Source organism: Pituophis catenifer, unplaced genomic scaffold (assembly GCF_029215685.1).
Source record: "Pituophis catenifer annectens isolate HBS135680 unplaced genomic scaffold, rPitCat1.0.hap2 SCAF_2, whole genome shotgun sequence".
NCBI lineage: Eukaryota > Metazoa > Chordata > Lepidosauria > Squamata > Colubridae > Pituophis > Pituophis catenifer.
In genome coordinates this window covers 74,729,186-74,752,788 of record NW_027256882.1, presented here as the reverse complement: position 1 = coordinate 74,752,788, position 23,603 = coordinate 74,729,186, and the positions used below count along the sequence as shown (strand labels likewise).

General features: G+C 34.4%; 1 protein-coding gene across 1 annotated transcript in view; it reads left to right on the top strand.

Annotated features, from left to right (window-relative positions):
• Window positions 1–23,603, top strand: part of CACNA2D3 (calcium voltage-gated channel auxiliary subunit alpha2delta 3) — a 579,692-nt gene that overhangs the window by 288,933 nt on the left and 267,156 nt on the right. The window contains exons 6-9 of the mRNA XM_070933639.1: window positions 7,439–7,570; window positions 9,666–9,726; window positions 10,091–10,241; window positions 17,198–17,272. Of these exons, the coding sequence (XP_070789740.1) occupies window positions 7,439–7,570; window positions 9,666–9,726; window positions 10,091–10,241; window positions 17,198–17,272 (419 nt within the window). The remainder of the gene's footprint in view (window positions 1–7,438; window positions 7,571–9,665; window positions 9,727–10,090; window positions 10,242–17,197; window positions 17,273–23,603) is intronic.

The following is a 23,603-nucleotide window of genomic DNA, read 5'->3' as shown; positions in this document are numbered from 1 at the left end:
TGCAGTATGTTGTAATTATTATTATTTGTTTTTGTTAGTCGCGAAGTTGTGTCGGACCCATCGCAACCCCATGGACAACATTCCTCCAGGCCTTCCTGTCCTCTACCATCCCCCGGTTGTAATTATAGGTGCTTCTAAAGGGAGATTCTATATAGCTTATATAACACTAATAAAATAATAATAATTTCTGCCTATCCCAGGTCCTTGGAAAACACCTGAAAGGTGATAAAAATGTCTAATGTCAGTCTAAACATATAGCTGACTGTGCAAGCAACCATAACAATAATAGTAAGTTTGAATAGTGGATGTGGCAGTCGTTGGAGGCAGCAAAATAGAAGAAAAAAAACTGGAGAAAATCAAAAATTAGAAAGGCCTGCAAATAGAAGTAGAACAACTATGGCAAAAGATAGGTAATACCAATAGTGATAGATTTGCTTTGGATGCAATCCCGAAACAACTGATTTCAGTGATTGAAGTGTTGTGTGTAAATAACATCTATCTCTGGAGTTAATGGAAAAAAGGGTCATGTTCTATTTTGTGGTCACTGCAGCCCATTTGGTCATTCCATCCCAACTGATAGCAAATTCTGAGCTAGACATATTTTTCCTCTTCATTTTATTTTTATATTTGAAACTATTTTTGGGAGACTTGGAGGTTTTTTTTTTTTTTTTTGCTTTTTTCTTCCTATTTTAATTTTTCCCTAGTCCAACTACTTTACCTGATAAACTCACCCACTAACTATTAACTTTGATGGCAATAGCAGTTTTACAAAGTACAACTTTCTACCCACCAGGAATTGTCAGTCTGGCTGTCAAATAGATGAATCCATGGTTGGATTCTATGATAGCCAAGAGGTCAAGAGACCAAGTAAATTGTCCACTTCAGCACTGAACAATTGGTCTGAAATCAGCCTCAAAATTTATGGTATGGTTTTGTGAAAGACTCTATCACCTAGTTATTGCAATTGGTCATTCTATAGTCTTATGGTTTAAGTCTAGCATGTACCTAGCCAAAAATTCATAGAAAACCATAATACACATTTTTTTCAGATATAGAAGAAGGGAGGGTGATCCATTTTTAAATTATCAGCCTATCTGCATTATGAGGGCATGTGTAGTTTAAAAAAAAACATGTTATTAAAACTTTAAAAGTAAATAAAAACTAATTTGATTTTAATTTCCGTTTGATAATTTTACAATAGGTACCACTACATCAACTATTTATCTGACATTTATTTGTTATAATATGATTTTTGAGCTGAGATCCATAAATATGTTTTTGGATTGATATCTATTCCATATTTTCAATAAAGTACATCTATAGAAAATGGAATCTTAATACGATTACAAATATTGGTATTATCATAGGCTTCTTTAATTATAAAGGAATTTTTATTTTCTAAAGAGCTACTGAGACTAAGCAAATATGAAATATAGCAGTCATTTTGGTATCTTAATTTGTTTCCTGTGAAAATGACCCTACATAGATTTGCTCTTGAATATTGATTTCCAAGTGCCATTTGCCATGTTGTGTTAGTAAAAGTTCATCGGGGAAATGCTTTACGCATTTACTCTTGAGAGAAACAAGGTTATGCCAAGAATCTCTTAACATGTGCTCCTATCTATCTTCTTTGCCAATGCACTAATGTAAATCCTTCCTGCATTGTAGATTTTGAAAACAGAATTGTTTGTGGGAGGGTTCCATTTGCTGTACATGTTTACAGGAGAAACAGTAGCCTTGAGTGGTAATTGTAACAAAAGAGTTATTTCCTGTTCAGTTTTATCTTCTTTCTTAAAACCTCTTTTTTAAATTCATAATACTCTGAATTCAGCCTTGCAGTGTATATTTTTAATATTTTGTTTTTGTTTTCAAATGTTTACAAGTTCCATAAGATACGTTAATACTGGCCTGATAAAGCCAAGTCTCACGGCAGATTTTCAGAAGTCAAAAAAGGTTTGGAATTTAGTCTGCAGAAGAAGTTTGGAAAAATAAATGCAAAAAGGGAGACATGCCTGGGTGGAATTCTATGACAATTTCAGGCAAAATGAAAAGTATGTCAATCTAATAAAATAATCTGGAACACAAAATGCCGAGCACATTATGAATCTATATATACATACAAACATACTCATCACACTGTTTCCTTTCATAATAATCCTTCAGGGTACTGAAAATTCACATAAGCTGGATAGACAATTTTGGAAGGGGATGGGAGAGCAGTCCCCCCACTGTACATTATACATCTGTAAAATACTAAAATTTCATTAAGTGGCACATCAGTAATTTGCTATTTAGGATTGCATGCTTCCTACAATGCACTTGCACTTTCTGTAAAAGTATTTACCTGTACTGAAGTGTTTCATTCCTGCTAGTACATATTACAGTTGTTTATTATGAAGGAACAAGTGGATCAATTTTCAAGTAGAGACATATCAACCAAGAACCATGTACAGCCCATTAATAAATGGGGAGCCCTATATCACATCATGTACATTTTAAGATACTATTTTCCTTAGACTCAGTATTGTTTCACTATGGCCTAGATTTGTCCTTCTCAAAAGAATAGACTTATTTAGGTAAGTTTAACCTATATCTAAGTTATCATCTTTTCTAATGATGGGAATAGAACTGTCATGTACAGTGCTGCCAACCATATCTAAGGTGATGGTAAGGCTTTTTGAGTGCTTTGAAGTCAGGCAGGCTGCTGGAGACTGTCTGAACGAGTCCCTGAGGTTTACTTGGTAAACATTTTTAGAGGTAGTTTGCCACAACTTTTTTCCTAGGGCTGAGAGAAAGTGACTGCCCTAAAGTTACCCAGCTGTCTTCGTGTTTAAGGCAGGACTAAAATTACAGTCTCCTGATTTGTAGCCTGGTGCCTTCAACTATCACAGCAGATTCTCAAGGTGTTATTACTACATGTCATAATGAGTTCTGTAATAATTTTACAAACTATTAACATTACAAATTACTTTCAGATTAAAAAAAAAAACTAATTGTAATTGTTTTTTGGCAGCCAAGGACCACAGGGAATAATGATTCTATCACAATGCCACCTAAATAAAAATGGGGGAGGGGAGGGGACACCATTCCTTGTGAGTTTTGAGAGAACGTTGCTACATTCTTGCTACTTCATTTTTTTCTTCCATGACCGTTTTGACATGAATGTGAAAATCACCAGATGAAAACAACAGAACCAAATAAATCACATAATGATGAACAGAAGTTAGAAAAGTGCAGTCCAGATGCAGATTGTAGAAAAGGCCATACCTTATCGGTGGGAAATATTAAGCTTGAATTTAGAAAAATAAAGGAAAAAAAGTTTGCTAGCAAGATTTGACCTGGAGAAGATTCAGTCAAAACATAACAGTTGTGTAAGGAATAGATTCCATATGCTCACATATATGAAACAGATACTGAGGAGCTATGAGAAGAGATAAGAGGATGAAAAATGTTATGCCATAAACTGCAACTCCCTGCTCCATGCAAGCATTCAAATTAAAATATCCCTGACAGCATCTATTTGAATATATCCATTAGAAAGGGAAGCCATAAAATCTCTGAGCAGTTAGTGCCATTATCATACTTCTCCTACTGTTAAAAAATTATTCCTAATATTCAATCAGAATCTCTTTACTCATAATTAAAACCTATTGTAATACAGCCTGTACTTTGGAACAATGAGTATCCAAAAGGAAAAAAAAAAACATGTTGCACTTTCACATAATTGGGAAATTATATCTTAAACACCTCGATCTTTTCATTACTAGGAAACATTTCAGTTTCTTAAGATAGGACTTAGTTTCTAGTTCCCTCATCAACTTCACTGCTTTTTTCTGAAGAATTTTGGTAAAACTGCCATTGATCAAAATTTTTCTTAAGCATAGATTCCAGTATGCTCTGGGTAAAGCTTGAAAAATGTAAAAAAAAAAAATGAAACTATTTCACTTAATTAGAAAGGACTGTACTTAGAAAGCAAAATAATGTTTCTGCGCATCAAACTAACCTGAACTGAGATGCCATTATTTAAATTATTTTGTTTTCACACATTGCCTTTTGTAATTTTGTAAAGTTGCAAATATCTGATTGAAGTACTTTCATTCTGAACATTCTTCAGTTGTTTTATTTCAGACTAAGTTCAACTCTTCGCATCATTTCTTTCACCTTCGCTTCTGAGAGCCAAGACTATGATGACAGATCTTTAATTGCTACATGCCTTTGGACTATTCTTTGGGAATTATATTTCAGATTCCTGACAGTGTACCTGTTTGTCCACAACTCCTGTTTCATTAAATATCAACAATACAGCAACAGACATAGCAGGGAAACAAATTGTAGATTGCAACATGTGCCTTACGAAAACGATAGAAGAAAGATTCTAATTTTATTTGAAACGTTGTGGGGAAACCTCTCTGGGAAAAGCAATTCACGATCACTTTTAAGAAAAACCAGAGAAGCTAAAATTAATAAGTCTGGAATATAACAAAAGGAAGGGTGAGAATAGTTTTTCTTTTTCACTGCTTGCCCCTTTTCTAATAAGTTACATTTTCATTTTACAAAATAAAGATACTTTTTCAAATGTAGTTTATAGAAGAAGATTATAGCAAGGACAATCAACTCCTTAAACATAGTCTTCAATATTTCTTTGAGGGATTTTATAGCTAGGAGATTTTGCTATCTAAGCACAACACAGTACAGCTAAAGATGATTTGTTAATCAGTCATAATTAAATTCACAACATGGTAAAATGCATATTCTAAACCAGAAAATATTAACATTAAGCATTATTAAATATTTTGAGGCATTCAGGATCCATTAAAAGGGAAGGCATATCACAAGGCTTAATGTTCTCAAGGGACATAGATATTGGCATTGCCCATTTCCAGTGAAGATGGAGTCTCATGTGTATGAGTTGAATTTGGCATGGTTAGATTAAGTCAAGTTGGGCGTGTTAAGCTGACGTCATAAAGATCAAGATTATCTCTGGCTGAAACTTTCTTTATTGTTATGGCTGTAGAAGAATTGAGGCAGCTAAAACTGTAGATAGAGTATCTCTTCCATGTGTCAGTGATAATATTTTTAAAAAGCCCTTGCCTATTTATATTCAATAACTTATGAGCAGTTGGGGAGGTAAAACTCTGTGTTGGGGATTCATTTTGTGAGTTTGCACATATTTTCTAACAGAAGGATAAAGGAAAATATACAACAATTCTCAGCATGTAGAGGTTTGGAACTCGTCTTTCTCCATGTTTTATTTGGCAGTAGACCAGTGGTCACAGTAGCTCTTCCTGGCCTCTGCATCAAACCAGAACAGTGCCATACTGTTCAGTTCTTGGCACAGAATTTTATCTACTCTGAAATGAAGAGCAGAAAGATTAGCTCCTAACTGTAGAACATCTGGAATTGTTGTTCATATATCAAATATCTGCTTCCAGTGCTGGTAGAACATATGTGGGAAGATAGATACATGAACTGTGTATATGAAAATGTCATTTGTGCATAAGATTAGAAATTTGGCAGTTATGCCTCAAACAGTAAACATCAATAGTTTTTTTTTTCTTTTCCTTCCAAATTAATGATACATATCTTGTTAACCATATTGGAAATGTATGGGGACATCAGTTTGTTTTAAGTCATCCCTTTGGAATGAACTGCCCCCGGAGATACGGAATATCCCTGATCTCCGTACTTTCCGCCGTGCCCTCAAGACCCTGATGTTCCAACAGGCGGGGCTAAACATACGAACATGTGAATGATTTTTTAAATGTTATCTAATTCTGGGTTTTATTTAATTGACCAAACTAAGTAATAATTTTAATTAGCAATTTTATGATGTTTGTGTGTCTTTATTTTTCTTGACTGTACATCGCCTTGAATCCTACGGGAGAAAGTCGGTATAGAAATATAATAAATAAATAAATAAATAAATAAATAAATAAATAAATAAATAAATAAATAAATAAATAAATAAATAAATAAGTCAAAACTATGGTTGGGACATATGTAGGATTCTGCCTTGATGTCTCAAGTATTGGCAGCTTCAATTTTTCATGTCCTCTCTTATTTATAAAGGCATTTCTCTCCAAGAAGAATGTTTCATTATAGTCTTTATGTGCTTGTAAATATAAATATTTAGATGAAAGTTTAGTTCAAAGGCACGCAGCTGAGACATTTCATTGTGCCTTCATCCCCAGTGTTTCCGTGATGAATGTTCTCATACAAAACAATTCACCTCTTTCCACTTCATTAAAATGATGTCACTAAACTTAGGTAATATGAAACCAGCCATTAGTTTACAAGTAAATAAAGCTACTGCATCAAATGATGGGGCAAGCCACATTTCTCTGCTCCACATGTTAATATTAAGGATTACCTCTGGTACAGAAGAGAATCAGGTTTCTTCTGTGCTTATAACACGGATAGATAAAATTGCCAGTTGATCCATTGTGGCAATGTAGGGTTGTAAGCATTTTGTAACTCCATGAGCAACCAGAATTCTATGCATCTGAGGCCTCTTTCATGTATTTCTTTGAGAAGATAAGGCTAGAATTAATGAGCTGGTAATGAAAATCATGAAGTCTTGAAATGTCAATGACATGGGATTTAAGTCAAGATGGTATTGCCACAAGGGCATTCTAGGCATTGTGTGGTCATTATTTTGCTCTTATCTCAATAAGTGTGCAGGATGTTTTTCAGAAAAGAAAAAACAAATGCTCCAGCCAGCTCATTCTTTTAGTGAAGTAACTCCCATTCAATTGGAATCCTCAGCCCTTAAAAATTAAAGAAAAAACATTTCTGTTAGTATTCATCCCTTCATGAATTTCAGTGGAGAGTAATACTGAAATTTGCTTCCAGCTGAACTTTTTCCAGGGTAAAATTCCTTTTCCTGATGGAGTTAACAACTAATAAAATAGAAGTAATAAGTTAACTCTCATTCCAGTAAAGTTATATTTCTTCTTCATATTATTATATGAATAATATATTTATTCATTCCAGTAAAATCTCTGAATGGTTTACAAGAAAATCAAAATATTGTATGCATACATTCACAATGGTAATTTCAGAGCATTTCCATACAAGCAATTTAATGACATCATTCAGTCATTGCTGAATGAAGAGTCTTCATATCACCACAACAATGCCAAGGTAATAAATCACTAGTAAAGAAATGCTCTCAATAAATGCCTGAATAGAATGACAAAAATTGGAAGGCAATATTCAATTAAATGAAATGAAATTAAAAATAGATGGATTCAGAGAAGTCCCTCAAAAGAAATACTCATTGCATTCATGCTGAAGAAGACTTTTCTTTTGATTTTTGGTATCATTTGAAGTCTATGACGTGCCGTACAAAGTGCTTTCAGATCCTAGTTTAAAACATCTAATGTCCAGAACTAATTTACACTAGAACTTCTGTTTCTGTTTCTTTTCTTTTTTCCAGATCCTGCAATTGTGAATGGAGTTTACTGGTCTGAATCATTAAACAAAGTGTTTGTTGACAATTTTGGCCATGACCCTTCCCTTATATGGCAGTACTTTGGAAGTGCAAAGGGATTTTTCAGGCAGTATCCAGGTAAAACAAAAAATGCATGTGCTTCTTTTCTGTCCTCCTTTTATTACATACATTTATTTACTGTTCCTAAAAGAGTAGCAGCAGTCAGTTACTTATGGCATGGGGCAATATAGGCAGAATTGGTGGAAGTATTTCACCATTAAAATAAATCAATTCTGTTTGGAAAAGAGAAAAAAACCTCAACAAGTCAAGGAGTTTTAATATCAGTCTTTCAGTGGCCCTTTTTTGACTTTTTGTTTCTTTTACTACCAAATCTGTCTGAAGCAGCAAACTTCCTTATTTTTCTTGGTGGAAACAGCTGAAACCCTTAGGACAGATCCCCTGCTGTAACAGTATTTGAATGTTTAATAGAAAGGAAGTTTTAATTTTGCTTAGGAGTTTAGAAAACATGACTTAAGGCTGCAGTAGTGCTGATTCCACAGCTGTGACAATAAAAGCTCATAACTAAAAATAATATTTTAAAGGGAGCGTTTAGAGGGGCTTAACTGTTTCCTAGTTTTTATACATAACCTTAAATGTTACCATGCCATTTCTTTTCTGCTGCCAAATAATGATTTTGCTAACTAGTTAAATCTGATTCCCCCGTCTGCTGATTTCTGCTGGAAGCTTTGGCAGCCTGAGAATACTGTAATATGGGTGGAAGAACTCTGTCCATAAGTAGCTTGAATGTAACTTTTACCTCCTTCTGCTTCTAGTAGTAATTTCAGAGGAGGGAATGTCATAAATGAAGGACATATTAATAAAATATTGTTTTGCTTTTATTCAGATTATATACTGTATGTCCTGTGAATATCTAGGTTTCTTGGAACGGGAACACAATCTTTTAAGTTGAAAACGTGGGCAATCACAGTATTTTAGCACAATTACTAATATATTACTGAAGTATAATTAGGGTTGTTCATAATTTAAGGAGAACAAATGAAATAAATAGATACAATACCATGCATATTGAAATACCATCTAAATATGGTATAAATAATAATTATTAGCAATGGAAATGATCGAGTCAAAGATAAAAATATTTCATATGATTGGTGCTCCCAAGCTAGCTTTCTTAGGTAAAGCATTGAATTCTACTTGCATCCTACTAGAAAAAAATATTTTGATTCTTATCCTATTTTAAATGTTGGTTAAAAGTACGTTGATCAACTATACAATGAGAATAAAGAGAAATTTAAGAATAAAAAAATTCAGAAAGGATATAGCACACAAAACAACAATTCTCACATATTTGTGAATAGAATTTTATGGAGTGATACAACATTTTAAATGTATGTCATTATTGTTGTCCCAAAGAAAGACCTTTGTATATGTGGCGATAATCTATTAGGTGTTGTGTACTTATTAATTGAAGCTTAAATATGAATAAAATAGTCTTTAAATATACTTTAGACCTTTTTTTAAAAACTAATAATTTTTCAACAAATAACGTTTCGTACACTTTTAAACAATATTGATCTAGCGCAAGACATACTTTTCACAATGGTAGAATAACTGTAATAGCTGATAAATGAATTGATTTCTTGTATTGTGTTATTTTCTAGCTCCTTTACAGTAAAGCTGTAACAGCATTAATTATTAAAGACTGTTGTGTATTTGTTCTTGTTTTAAAACAATTCAACCAAAATCAAAATTGGTTATTGCCAGCAGACATGATAATATAGGTACCGATTTGATTTGATTGTACTGGCTTTTCCATCATGCTCTAGAAAATATTTTATTAGTATAACACAGTTTTAAGATAGCATAATGCTTTTGATTTACTCCCAATTAATCTGTATATAGTGTTAGTTCTGAAACTGATACATATATATTTGTCAACAAATGAATGGGTTGATGAAAGGAGAGAAATTCCTTTTCTCTTTGATTCTTGCCCTGGCAGGATTTAAGCAATCTTAGAAACATCAGTATCGGAGCTGTTGGAGAAGGATGCAAAGACAGCCATGGTGATTAAGATTAAATATCTTTGAAAACAACAGGGTTTACTTTCGATTGGGCTTGCCAATCTGGTCAATAAATTAAAAAAAAAAAGCAATTTCAAGGATGAAAACATACATTGGGAGTTCTAATGGTATAATATTGTTTTCCACTCCAGGAATTAAATGGGAGCCAGATGAAAATGGAGTCATTGCATTTGATTGCAGAAATCGAAAATGGTAGGTCATGATTATGAATTTCAGAAAAGTTAAGCTGATAGAAAGGGCCACTGTTGCATAGTTGTTCAAACTGTGCCCTGCACTGGGATAGCACAACTAGCAAAAGGCAGCGAGTCAGTGCCACTTGTGTTTCTGGGCAAAAGAACAAAAAGTGAGTAATCTGCTGGTAGGTGAGATCTTGACAAACAGGAATAGCTGACTTGTAACTGGAGAAAGGTTGCTCACATAGACTCCCCCCTTCTTCTATTGCAGGGATGCCTTTTCCTAATTTCCTAATGTCCTGTATTGGTTAGCAGTGGCCCTGAATGTGGATTCCAATAAATTCAATTTACATTCTTCCCTATTGCTCTTCTCCTTCATCCAGGTATATTCAGGCAGCCACTTCTCCTAAAGATGTTGTCATTTTAGTTGATGTTAGCGGCAGTATGAAAGGACTTCGCTTGACTATTGCAAAACAAACAGTATCTTCCATTTTGGATACCCTTGGAGATGATGACTTTTTTAATATAATTGCTGTGAGTATCTCTATGTTCTTTTTCTTATTAAGTTGTTCTTTTTTCATTGGTGTTGTTCTGGGGTTCTTTATATACACATAAGGACATCCTTGAACTCAGGGTAACTTGTAACAGTGCACAATTATAGTGTCCACCAAAACAATAATTAAAAGATTTAATGTACAACATGCAATTTATATATAACAAAATATTTCAGAGTTGGAAGAAAAAAAATGTCACTGCCTGGAGTTTAACAGATAAATAAAGAAATATCTTAGCAAATTTAATTCACCAAGGAAACTGTAGATACAAAATATTATTTTATTAGTCCAAAACTGGCAGATTATTCTGAGTCTCTTGTGTCCAGGTGAGCCAAAAGCAAAAACCAGATCTTCTGTATGATAGCGATCAAAGGCAGTTTGAGCATATATACCCACTAGTGGAAGAACAGTGAACTAGAGAACAGTGAATTGCTTTACATCTGATAATTATGAAAAGGGAGACATGGGATCTTTTTATAATTGTTGTGGTCCACCAGCAGCCTGCGGAGCTGACAGCAGAGTAAGACAGTGAGAGGCTGGGGAGGAACATGGGCCAGTTCTGGAGTCTGGGGAAGGCTCAGACGAGGGCTCTGCATTGGAGGCAGAGATGGGGCCAGGGCCATCTGGGAGTTATGTGCTGACTCTGGAGCCTCCAGAGTCTGACATCAGTGAGACAGGAACAGGGGGAGCCTGTTCCCAGTGCGTGCATGCATAGAGCTGCCAGAAGGCAAGAACAGTTAAGACAAAAGTGGCAACTCGGGAGTAAGGCTTGGAGATGATTGGCCCCTCCCATGAGACATAAAGGAGGAGCAAAGGGACATGAACCTTTGCAGGAAGCAACTTTGTTCGTTCTGGTCGGTTTAAACTCTAAAGCTCCATTTTGACTTTGTGCTCTGTTTGACCTTGCAAAGCTAATTGGCAATTAGGTATTTGGCAGTGTTTCAAGGGAGATAAAGGTGGGTGCTTATCAGCCTTATCCCGAAAGACTGTGGCAGACTTCTGTTGGACTATTCACAAACTGCTTGGGACTCATTATGGGCTGTGAATGAACATAATTCACAGCCGTTGAAATAAAAAGAGGGTTTTTGGAACTAAGCATGTGATTGTTACTGTCTCAGGAAGCCTTGGTCAGAACAATAATATGAAATCACTAAAAAGCAACATATAGATAGATTTCTAGGAAGAAACACAACACTGTAGCTTTGTATATGAGTTGAGTAAAGGTCCTAACTGTTACTCTAAGAGACTGACTCTGCACTTAAATCAGGAAGAGATAAGGAGTAACATAAATCTTTGCAAATGTGACAATACTGCATATGCACGGTCACACTGTGTTTGATATACTTATATGTAAATAATAATAAATATATATATATATAAAAGGAGTAACATAAATCCTTGTGTGAATTCTACTGTCAATTAGTCATTAACAGGTACTGATTGGCCCGATAATAAACATTCCAGTTTTAAGCATAGTACATGAGAGATACAAGGAACATCTCTGCTCGTAAACAAACATGTCCAGAACACTACATTCATAAATTGCTGAACTGTTAATCTTATAATAATGCCTTGGAAACTTGTTTTGTGTATAGTCAAGTGCTCCAAGGAGCTAATGCCATCTCTAAGGTCAAAGACAAGGTTCAGTGCCTTTTTGAGTGATGGGGCTTTCAAAATTGTTGCGGGCTCAAAGTAGGCAAGGTCAGAAGGAATCATTTATGAGAATCCTCACCTGAGGTTGTACAGTTCCACTTCCATCAGTACTTGGTCACCAAGACTGAGAAGGTCGAAGGGAGAATTGAACATCAAATATTCTCCAAGGCTAGAATCTTTAGTTCACTTTATGAGGGATAATCTTATGGCCACAGTATTTAGGATTGCTATGTAACAAATTAATTAAAAATTAAAAAGCAACGTATATTTTCATAATATTTTTGAACTATTTGTTTAGATTGGAAGGTCTTATTAAAATAAGTTTTAATTCTTGGTCCACAATGAAACATTTTCTTAATAATATGTTTCTACAATCTTAAATCAATTATGCATGTTATGGAGTAGCTTAAGAATCCAAATATTTAGAGATAGTAAGCAGTTAAATATATATTACTAATGTACTATAGTACATTACTAGAAATGTACTTTCAGAAACCTTTAGAGCACATCTACTTTCTCAGATAGGAAACATTAAAATTTATGTCACATATATCATTATAGTGCCCTTATTCATCTATAGTTAATAATTATACTTTTATTAGTGGAAGTTCACAATTTAGGAAATCACAATATCTCTGAAATAAATTTCTCAATCCATAGCATCCAATTTCAGTTTTAGAGTGGTTATAAGCATAGCCAAATTAATATTAGAAGTAAAACTGTAGTGAAAGATTGATTATTTAATAGTGCAAAGAAGACATTTTTGCACATCTCTATAGGAACTGCTAGACAAAGGTGTGGTGTGGGTTTGGCCACAAATATTGGTTTTATGGAATTGATTCTGTCATTTCTGTATGAAATTGGGACCAGCAACTTTGTCACCATCTGACACTGTAGTAAAGTGTGACATCACATGTTTGTATTTATGCAGTGGTTTAGAGGTTTACATAATGGAGGTAACTGGGACTACTGAACAGTAGTCCCAGTTACCTCCATTAGGCAAACCCTGCACAGTTGAAGCAGCATGTAGTCAAATGATTGCCATTTGAGGCTTCCTGCTTTCTTCTCCATTGCTTCTCCATTGCCTGGCAAAGAAGGGTATGAATGGCAATCATGGGACTGGAGGATGATGAAATTGCAAGCCAACTGCCAAGTGCCCAAATTGCGATTACATGACTATGGGCACACTGAAGTGGCTGCATTGTACCCATTGTAAACACCCATTGTTCAGCACCATTGTAACTCTGAATGGTTGCTGGATGAGTAGTCTTTCAACAAGGATTTCCTCTATATATGCATAATACATGTGTTTATCACTCTCCTGGTGGACGATTTTATGTCACATTTTTGAGAGCTGAAAGAGATACAGATTTCTATAATCTATATACTGTACTGCTAAAATTCTCATTGTCATGTCTTTTAATTGGATGACACAGTGCATCATATGGCGACACTTTTTGAACCAAATGGTTTAATTCAGGGGTGTCAAACTGGCAGCCTGAAGGCCAGATGTGTCAAGGGCAGGCCACACCTACCCCAGTTCCACAAATTGGAAAACATCGCAAAATGTCACTTGACAGCAATGTGACACTGCAAGTTTGAAACCCTTGGACTAACTGGAATCTGTCCAAAATCTGGGGCCCATGATTCCTGAGGAAATAAAATTTGGGAAAGTTGTTCTTGTTTCAGTGTTACTGGCTGCTACTGTGCTTTTGCTGTGGTCACATGATCTTCATTTTACAACATTCTGTGATAATTTCCCCGCCTATCTTGCAATCCCTTATTCCCTCCCCTACTTAGAAGCAGCCATTCACTTGTCTGATGAAAAGGGAAGGGAAGGGAAGAAGGGAGGGAGGAAGAAATCCCTGCATGCTTTTCCTGGCCCACGGCACTCCCCACATTCTCCCTCAACCTGTGTCACTTCACTGCATGTCTTCTCCAACCCACACCCACATGCCTTCCCTGACCCATGCAATATCTCTTGTGCATCCCTACACATCTTGCTTGACCTGTGCTACTCCTGCAGGCCTTCCCTGTGGCACCTCTTTCATTTTCCACATGCACCTTTCCTGACTCACACCACCAGCCATGCACGATCCCTAACCTTTTGTGACCAAGCCTCTCTCCTAACCCACTCCACTCCCCCCGCCATGTACTCTTCTTGACTCACACTGCATCTCTGCACACACCTCTCATGCAACCCCAGGCCTCCTTCCCAACCAGTGCATAATTGAATATGGAGGTGGTATTGAATACTATTCCAGTCCTATAGTTAAACAGTTCTGTTGTCTTATGTGTCCTGGATTTCATTTCATCTGCCAATAATTTTTCTTCTTAGAAGATCCATTAATAAAGTTACCAAAAAGTCCAGTGTATAAAATAACCATAAAAAGATAATACAACAAAAAAGAGGTGTGTCTTTCAGGGATTACTTATTGCAAAAGCTATATAAAATTGATGGACTGTTGTAGATGATTGCATTGCCAAAGGAACTGTTAAAGTATGCATTTGCTTTTCTGTAGTTTAAGTTAAGTATAAGATCAGATCGGCAGTGCATGAACTGAAATGTCTGCAGTGATGAAAAAGAAATGTTTGCTTTGAAGTGAAATTCTAAGTGAAGCATTAAATTAACAATGTTATCATAAAACAGAGTGCTAATTCTGCCTGGGGAAAATGTTTTTATAGAAAAGTAGGCTATCTCTTAAATGAACAATGATCTCAGAATTTTTCTAAATTTAATTTAAGTTTTTCATAGAAAACATTTCAGAAGAAAAATAAATGGAGCAGAAGAAAGCCTATTGATTATTATTGAATTTGTGCAGTAAATGATTGTTTGCTGCCCAGAGTCACTTGCTCAAGGTAGACAGCTATAAGATATTGAATAAACAAGCGAACAAATAAAATGAAATAAAATAAAATAATATGGAAGAACTCTTGAGAGACGTAGTCTTAGCTCAGTTGAGAATGATTTGTAGGATTCATTCAAGTTTCTAGGTAAGGGTTGCCAAGCTAAAAGAAGGGAGTATGAATTCATCTTATTTCAGGAATGATTGACTAGAAAATGGTTATAATTCATTAATAGTACAACTTGCCAGAGAGAAGGTTTCTAATTCAATTCTTGGTACCTCTAAAAAGTATTGAGAAAGAAAGGTCCTTCCTGAAACATGTAAACTAGCCACTAGACAGGGTAAAACAATACTGTAGTGAAACTGATAGCTTGATGGACATGCAACATAGTTGTGACAAAGAGAAGACTTTATGGCAACGAGAAAACTGACACTGGAACTCTCTCCTTTCAGCTTTGAAATTGCTTCTGACATTAAATACCACAGGGAAGGGGACGTGTTATGAGTTGAACATGGAGCAGCTACAAGGTGCATTAGAAAAAAAAAAACATCCTTGAAATGAAGATAAGGAAGGGAAAGTAGGTAGGTAGGTAGGTAAAAGGAAGGAAGGAAGGATAATGCCACCTCACAAGAAGAAAATTTAGCTCTTAAGTAATTATAGCTTTAAAAAAATAAAGAATGAATGGTAAACAGTGCAATGAAAAATGTCAGAGTGTTCAAAGTGAAATTTACATTTTCATTATGCTAAGATATTAAAGTGGCTTAAACTGTATTCAGACTTGGATTTCTCATTTTGAATGACATACAACTGGATCATCTGAGTTCACAGACTGCTCTTTAAACAATCTTAAAAAAAAATCAAATTGAATTGGTGCAAGAAGAACAAATGTATCATTTCCTTTCAAATGCCATCAGACTTGACTGGAAAAAGTATTTTGAGAATTTTGTGCCTCTCAACATTCACTTGAGTGTGCTCTGCTGGGAATCATGGCTATGATCTCTTAATTGCAGCTATAAAATATTTTAAACGGTATAAATATAGAACATTGTTTTCTAGAGTTATTTCTGGAATGAGGAGCATTTGTCAGTCTTCTGAGAACAAATGTCATCTTCATAGAGAATGCACAGAGAAGAATTATATTATATTATATTATATTATATTATATTATATTTATTATATTATATTATATTATATTATATTATATTATATTATATTATATTATATTATATTATATTATATTATATTATATTATATTTATTCTATTCTATTCTATTCTATTCTATTCTATTCTATTCTATTCTATTCTATTCTATTCTATTCTATTCTATTATATTATATTATGGGAGCTGAATGAGCACAGGGTCTATCAGAACTAAAATGTGTTCATACACTGACCGTCCATAAGAGATCATTATGAAACTAAGTCTTCTTTCAAAATAAATTTTATTGAAGTAAGTGGACTTATATAAAAATAATGATTAGTATTCAGTAATGTTTGACATAGAGAGTTAGTTTGATTTAATGGTTAAAAGACCTTACCTAGAAAGAAGGAGATTGTGCAAAGAAGGAGATCCTGCCCTTGAGCCAGTCACTCTCTTTCAGCCCTAGGAAGAAGGCATTGGCAAAATTCCTTAAAAAAAAATATGTTGCCAAAAAAACTCTATGGACTCATGTAGTCACCAAGAGTTAAGGCAGCCCAAAAATACTTTTAGGAAAATTTAGCTGGCCATACATATTGTAAGAGATCCAGGTGACCTGTTATTCTATTCTTTATTAAGAAATCCCTAGTAGACTCATCAAGTCTATTACTATATCCTGAAGAGCAGATTTTTAGGGAGCACAAAGAGGAAAGGAGACTCAAAAAGCCCCATAATTTTGTTCCATTTAGGATGGAACTGTTATGTAATCTAATGCACATTAAGAAAAATACTTGCTAAGAAAACTCAAATTAAAAAAAGAAATTAAATTGGGTTGTAGATCCTTTCAGCCTGTAAAGTTGTTGTCAGTCAATATCCAAAGTATCTAGTTAAATTCAGTCATGTTTTTCCACTAGATCTGCTTTTGGTACAAAAGGAAATGTCATCTCCAGGGTCCTATTTTGTATATGGTTTGTGATGTCACAGTGATTGGGATACCACTAAGTGGAGGGCTATCTGTAGTACATTTAAAGCAAGGGTGTCAAACTTGCATCATCACAGCGGTGTCATGTGATGTATCGTAACGTTTTCCCCCTTCACTAAAGCTGATGTGGGCATGGCCAACACGTGACGCATTTGGCCTGTAGGCCACACGTTTGACACCCCTGATTTAAAGTATGTGAATAAAAGCAATGAATTCAATAATAGATTCTTAGGTTTTTTTTTTCATGTTTCCTCTCATTATCTTAAATTATATTTTTCAGATGTTTATGTTAAATGTCTCTTCTGTTATCTGCAGTATAATGAAGAACTCCACTATGTAGAACCGTGCTTGAATGGAACTTTAGTGCAAGCAGATAGAGCTAACAAAGAGGTAAGAGAAAATGATAATTATTTAAAGCAGAAAATATTTTGCATATGAGGCATATCGCTGGATTTCATTTGAAGTAATTAAAGCATATAAATTTAACTGAATTGTTCCATCTGCACATTCAAAAAATGGTTGTCTGGCGAGTTGTCACTGGTTTGTTTGACTCAGGTCTGGAAACAAGATTTAAAAGCTTTCTAATGCTCATTCTGGTAATTATTGTCTTAAAGGAAAGGCAAATTTGAGAAGCCATAAAATTCTTCTCCAGGTCCTGATTAAAATCCAAACTGTACAAATGTTCCCAGCCTCCCTATGAAAACCACCACAGTAAGCATCAAAATGGTAAAAAATAAAATAAAATAACCAGCCACCATTCATTTCCCAGTGATTCTCTTTGATCCTGAATTTCTGATGTTTTTCCATTTTATTTTGGGAAATATGTCATTTTCTTCAACTCCTAACAAAGCAGTATAAATGTTCTCAAATGGTTTTGCTAGTGATTTGCCTTTATTCTAAAATAAGCTGTGGGACAATGCTTCCAAACTGATTTTTCATGGGAGACTTTTGGAAATTTATCTCTTCTTGGTAATGAATTGCCTTAATTAGTCAGTTTGAGAAAACTCAGTCTGTAGGCTAGAAATTTGCTATAATGTGAATCTTTGGGTAAAGCAATCATTTTTCTCCTCACATAATCTATCCAACAAATCTTAAGTTTGCCGTTATTACCTTTATTTTGGGAATTAATGATACTATTTACCAGTTTGGGCATAAATAGCTCATCTTATTTATGAACTAGCTTGATGGTAAGTAAGACAAATACAATTATCTTTTCAACAAGTTTTGAATTCTTACAATGATGGGTAGTGGATTTTTTTGGCTAAACATAAAATAACAGCATTGGTGTCAGGTTTCCAAGTAATATGCCCATAGCAAACACAACTCCGAGGCAGGTAGGTTCTTCAAAGAATAGTCCCTGATCATCCCCGATTCTCCCCATTCCTCCCCCAGGGATGAAAAATTTCAGACTATCCTTACCTTGAATTGCTTTTTCTGTACCTGCTGGAATTGCTACAGCTTTTAAAAATCTAGCATTTTGTGGATTTAGGGAGAATGCTGATTCATGGATATAAACCAGTGTTTTCAGCTATCCTTGAAATGTTGCAAAATAGCTGAATAATTGAGTATCAAAATTTTGCTCTGAGTTTTTAATGGGTTGGTTGCTTGCCTATTTCAATAAGCCTGAACATTCTGATGAAGGTGTCATGGAATTCATAGGTCAGTTGAATAGACAATAAAATGTCTGTCTCTTGGAAGCATAGAAGCACATAAAAATGATATGTGATAGAAGAATGCTGCTTAAAATGTAATTTCAAGAAGGAAGCTATAATATAGTCTGTGGATGTCAGTTGATTCGCACCATTCTTAGCTTTGAATTATTTTATTCTAATATTTTTTTTTGTAAAATTTGCAAATGTTCTTGTTAATCAATTTGCTGTATATTTCCAGAAATAGCTTTGCCCTATGCTCATTGCTGTCTGCCAGAAGATAATTGCTTTCAGTATCAGAATGTAAGCAAAGTAAAGGGTGGTGCAAGCAATCAGATACACATGAACTGGTCTGGAATATTTGGCAGAAACAGAACATTTCAGCCAATGCCTTTACAGCTGCAGCTAATAAGAGTAAGGAATGGGTTTAAGGCCTTTACTGAGCTAAGTAACTGTGTACTAAAGTGGGGTGGAATGAACATGTTGAGATTTATACAAATGTTCAAACAAATAAATTCCTTTCTTTATACATGGAGTATAAAAAGGCCTAAAGATTTAGGATATCTAAATATAGGATGTCTTACAAATGAGCAAAATCTTGATAGTATAAGTAGGTATTCATGCTTGAAAACTTTTTTTTTGGTCAAGAGTGTTGTACTGCAAAAGAGTTAGAGAGAAGCGGGGTGCCAATTTTTTCCTTGGTGATTGAAATAATGAACTCTATTTAATCCATTACTCTTCTATAATTCACAAGAGTCATTAACTTCTCTTTAGGTGATCTTTTTGGAGCCATTGTGGAGATTTAGATGCAGTGGTTGAAATCTTCCAATTTATGTTATGCAAAGAGCTTTCTACTATATATTTATTTTTGAAATGACCACCCCTGTGGCACGTCTGGGCTATAAACTGATCCCCAATTGAAATAACTCTTTTTACAGAAAGTTGTCATCTTAAACCTATTTCTAGTGTGTAAGAATGTCAACCAGCCATTTTAGGTGAATTAACTGTTAAATAGGCGGGGGAACCCATACTGATTCTCTATGAAGCAGGTAAATAGTTTTATCCAAAGACAGATGGCCTCTCTGGCCCATTGTTGTCTATTCTAACTGTGATTTACCAAATTCTTAAATAGAGACTTTTCTTATTTATCTCTCCATGATTTTCTAACTACAGAAGCAGCTGAACCTATAGCCTTCTGCATGTAAACATTGAGCTATGTTTCCCTCCTCTTTCACATTATGGGCAAACAAGTCATTGTTAGTTTGTTACATCTTTGGCCTGTGATGTAGCTAGAGCTAATTGTGGCAAGTTCTCATTGAAAGATTTAAATGATGTAATTAATTTTCCAATTGTATATATGGGAGGGACAAGCCATTATTAATATTAATCATATTGAATGTTAAATTATATACTAGTTTTCTTTTTGTCCTGAATAGATTAAAAATAAATACCACATACTAATAAATGTTAAATAAAACAAATTTAAAATTTATAAAATAATGCAATCAGTAGATTTGAAGAATATGGTGCAAATAGATAATTGATGTATATCTTTTCTGATACCACAAGAAAATAAAGGAGAATATTTGTAGCTCAGGGTTGAAATGAAGGGTTCTTGATACTCTCTGAGCTTGGCTGTTTTCTTGCAGACATTTCATTACTCAAATCAAATAATATCAATACACTGATATTACCTAGTTTGGGTAATGAAACATCTGCAAGAAAACAGCCAAGCTCAGAGAGCACCAAGGACTTCTCACCTTAAGAAAAAAAAGAGAGCCAGTTTGGTTTAGTAGTTAAGAAGGTGTTAAAATGGGGAAACACCCCCCCTTCCTCTGACAAGCTTTGTAGATGAGCATCTACAAAACTTGCATGTGTTTCACTGCAATTGTAAGGCATTTTCTGTTTTAATTTGATATCAACTTTCTGGGATTGTGATTATTGAATTGATACAACCTGCTTAGAGTGTTTATAATTTGTGAATTTGCAAATTCTGTCCAATTCTGTATATTAGCAAATTCTGTATATGTAAATAAGTAGATTTGTCATGAAAATATATCAGCTCAGGGAAAACTGGTTCTCTCATTCTGGAGTTGAGTAGAAATGTAGTGAAGAAACATTCATGAAGGGGTTTTTTTGAAAAAAGTTTTTTATTTTATTTCTTATAAATATATTGTAAATGGATAAGAGAATATATTTACCGGTATAAGAAATAAAATAAAAAACTTTTTTCAAAAAATGAAGTTTTTTTCTTTGCTATAGCAGACACTGCAATCTCAACGTAAACAGAGACCTGTATTGCAGACTTCAGAATATATTCCATAGGAAAAGCATCGAATTGGGCTGTTAAAGTCACTGAAATAGGTGCTTCAAAACATGCAGGAAAGTAAGACAACCACACATGCATTCACATGTTGAGACAATTGGGAACAGCTTCGTGAAAAAAAAAATGCAACTGCTTTTATTGTTTAAAAAGAGGTCTCTGGGTTGAATGCATTGCAAAGCTGTTCATTGGGAATTGTTTGAGAGATCTAGTATCAAATTAAGTCTCCAAGACAGTTTTATTTGAATTGGCTTTTAATAGCCAACGTTAAAATGAGGCTTCTGTTTTTATTGTCTCATTGCATGTCCACTTGTTCCTGCTGTTCACATCTTTGACATTATCTGCCAAAATAAAATGTATTTTTGAAAATTACATTCAGTGGGGTCAAAAATGCATCCATTGCTTCTAGTAGAGAGTGGCTAGCTTTTCAAAGTTATAATTAGACTTAGGAGCACCATCATTACACCTTTTAAGGCTACTTCACTTGGGGCAGTAAAAATCCAGATAATTATTAGATGGCAGCAAGCAGCTGAACTGTCCTGCTTCTCTTTCCTGCCATCTAGTAAGCACTCATATATTTGCAGCCCAGATATATTAGTCTTAAAATATTCCTTCTCCTGCCCCCATTTTTTAAATGAATGTCAACCATTATTTGAATTGGGGCTACGGCCCAGGTAACCAAAGTTTACTATTTTATTCTGCCCAGTTTCCTTATCCTAACTTGTTCTTTGCTATTGGTCACATATCATTGAAATTGAAGCTGGGAGAGAAAAGTTAGATATCTCATTCTCTTAATTTGTTAGTAATGATCCAACGGTATAGAAATATATCAAGAATATGTAGGATATCAGATAATAGGTTATCATATCAAATTGCTTTGCTCACGGGTGCTGGGTTTTTATCACCTTTGTGTGCTTTTCTTGTGTTCCATATAATATAAGTTTAAATTGTATTCATTTTAGCAGTGAGTACTGTCAGTTTATTGGCAGTAGGCAGTTTTGCAAAGAAAGCTTTTAAGTAACATCTGAATCAAATGAACTGTTGTAATGAAATGAGCTCAGTGGCAAGTTTAGTGTCAGATATGACAGGGAAAAGTTAAAGTATTTGATATGTTTACATGAATAGCTTGGATGTGTACAAATTTAGAAAATAAGCAGGGCACCTAGCCTCATAATGTTTTATTAATATATTTTGTTTCTTTTGTAGTTTGAAAATGCTAATTTTTTTTTTTTAAAAAAATGCAACTTATGTTGTATCAGAGGAATTTCCAACTGAGGTTAAATACTATAATTTCGTATACATTTCTTTTTGCTCATTATGCCGGTATCTCAGTCCCATTCAAGGTGTAGTGCACAAATGAAAAAAAGTATTGATCAATTTTCTTCGGTAGGGTGGGATGCTCATGTCCTTCTGCCTGTGCAATTGTAATTTGTTTCTATAGAAACAAATGTCTTCTTCTCATTATTCTTATAGACCAATACTAGTCTTGTTTATGGTTTTGTTATTAAGCTGGTCTTGCCTTTCAGTATGCCAATTTGTAAAACATTCCTTTTTTCCCCTTTTCAAAGTGGGAAATAGAGCAGACAGTGTTTTATCATTGTCTGTGCTTTTTCAGCAAAATTACAAACATGTGCAACAGCCTAGGTTAATATAAGTTTACTCAGGCCAAGAAGTTTTCATGTTTGAGAAACTCCATATTACATGTTTCTTACCTCTTAGGAATTATATGACTATATGATTTAATGCAACTCTACATTTAAGGCAACAGTACCACAATTTGCATTTTATACATTAAACCACATGCAGATACACACTTAAATATTTCCAGATGAAATTAAGAAGACAGTGTACCTAAATAATGGGTACCATAATGGAATCAGAAGCTTACCTGTGTCTACATGTTTAATCCTTGGAACAATGAAACCTCAGATTGTGTTTGGTTGAATGTGGTTACAATTCTCCGTGAAGCCTACCATATAGCTCAAATATCTGGATTGTGTCTTCTTTTTGAGATGGATGAGTTGCTCATTTTTGACAAGATCATGATGCTAGGCCTATGCCAGAAATTACTTCTACTTTTCTAAAGCAGTCTCACTCCATTTGCTTTCTTCCAAATTGCTTTCATATTTAAATGATATTCTCATGGATGAGATGCAGGATCCTTATACATACCATAGTTAAAAAGTAGCCCACCTTTCTTTGTATTGCTCTTTCTCCAATATTCTGCAGACTCCCTGACTTCCCATTGTTCAGTGATATAACTAGGGAGGTATTTCTAGCAACCTTTTTTGATGGAACTTTTAAAAAATAACAGCATTAGTGATCACTTCTTTTTTAATATGTTCTGTTTTGTACAATGTTCTGGCTTGATTATTCCTCTATCCAAAGTAGTTAGGAGATCACGCTTAGACAGAACCTATCCTGAGTTTCCAAGATTATTCCTTCCTTTCTTCTAGTGTTCATTGCTTAATTAAGTATTTGGTGAAATAGATAGTTTGAATTATGAAAGTTGAGATTTGGAGATCAGCTTTGGAGATCAGTGCCACCAAATCTGAGCAAAGATTTTCTAGTGTTGTCTTAATCTTTGGGTCCAACAAAAATAATTGTTACTTGCATCTTATTCTTTTTTATATATATAAGTTTTTTTTTTTTTTTTACAAACATACCAAATCAATGCGTGAACACTGTGGCACCTGGGTTCTAATTCTAATACAAATAAAACTAGTAAAATTAATCATAATTATTAAAT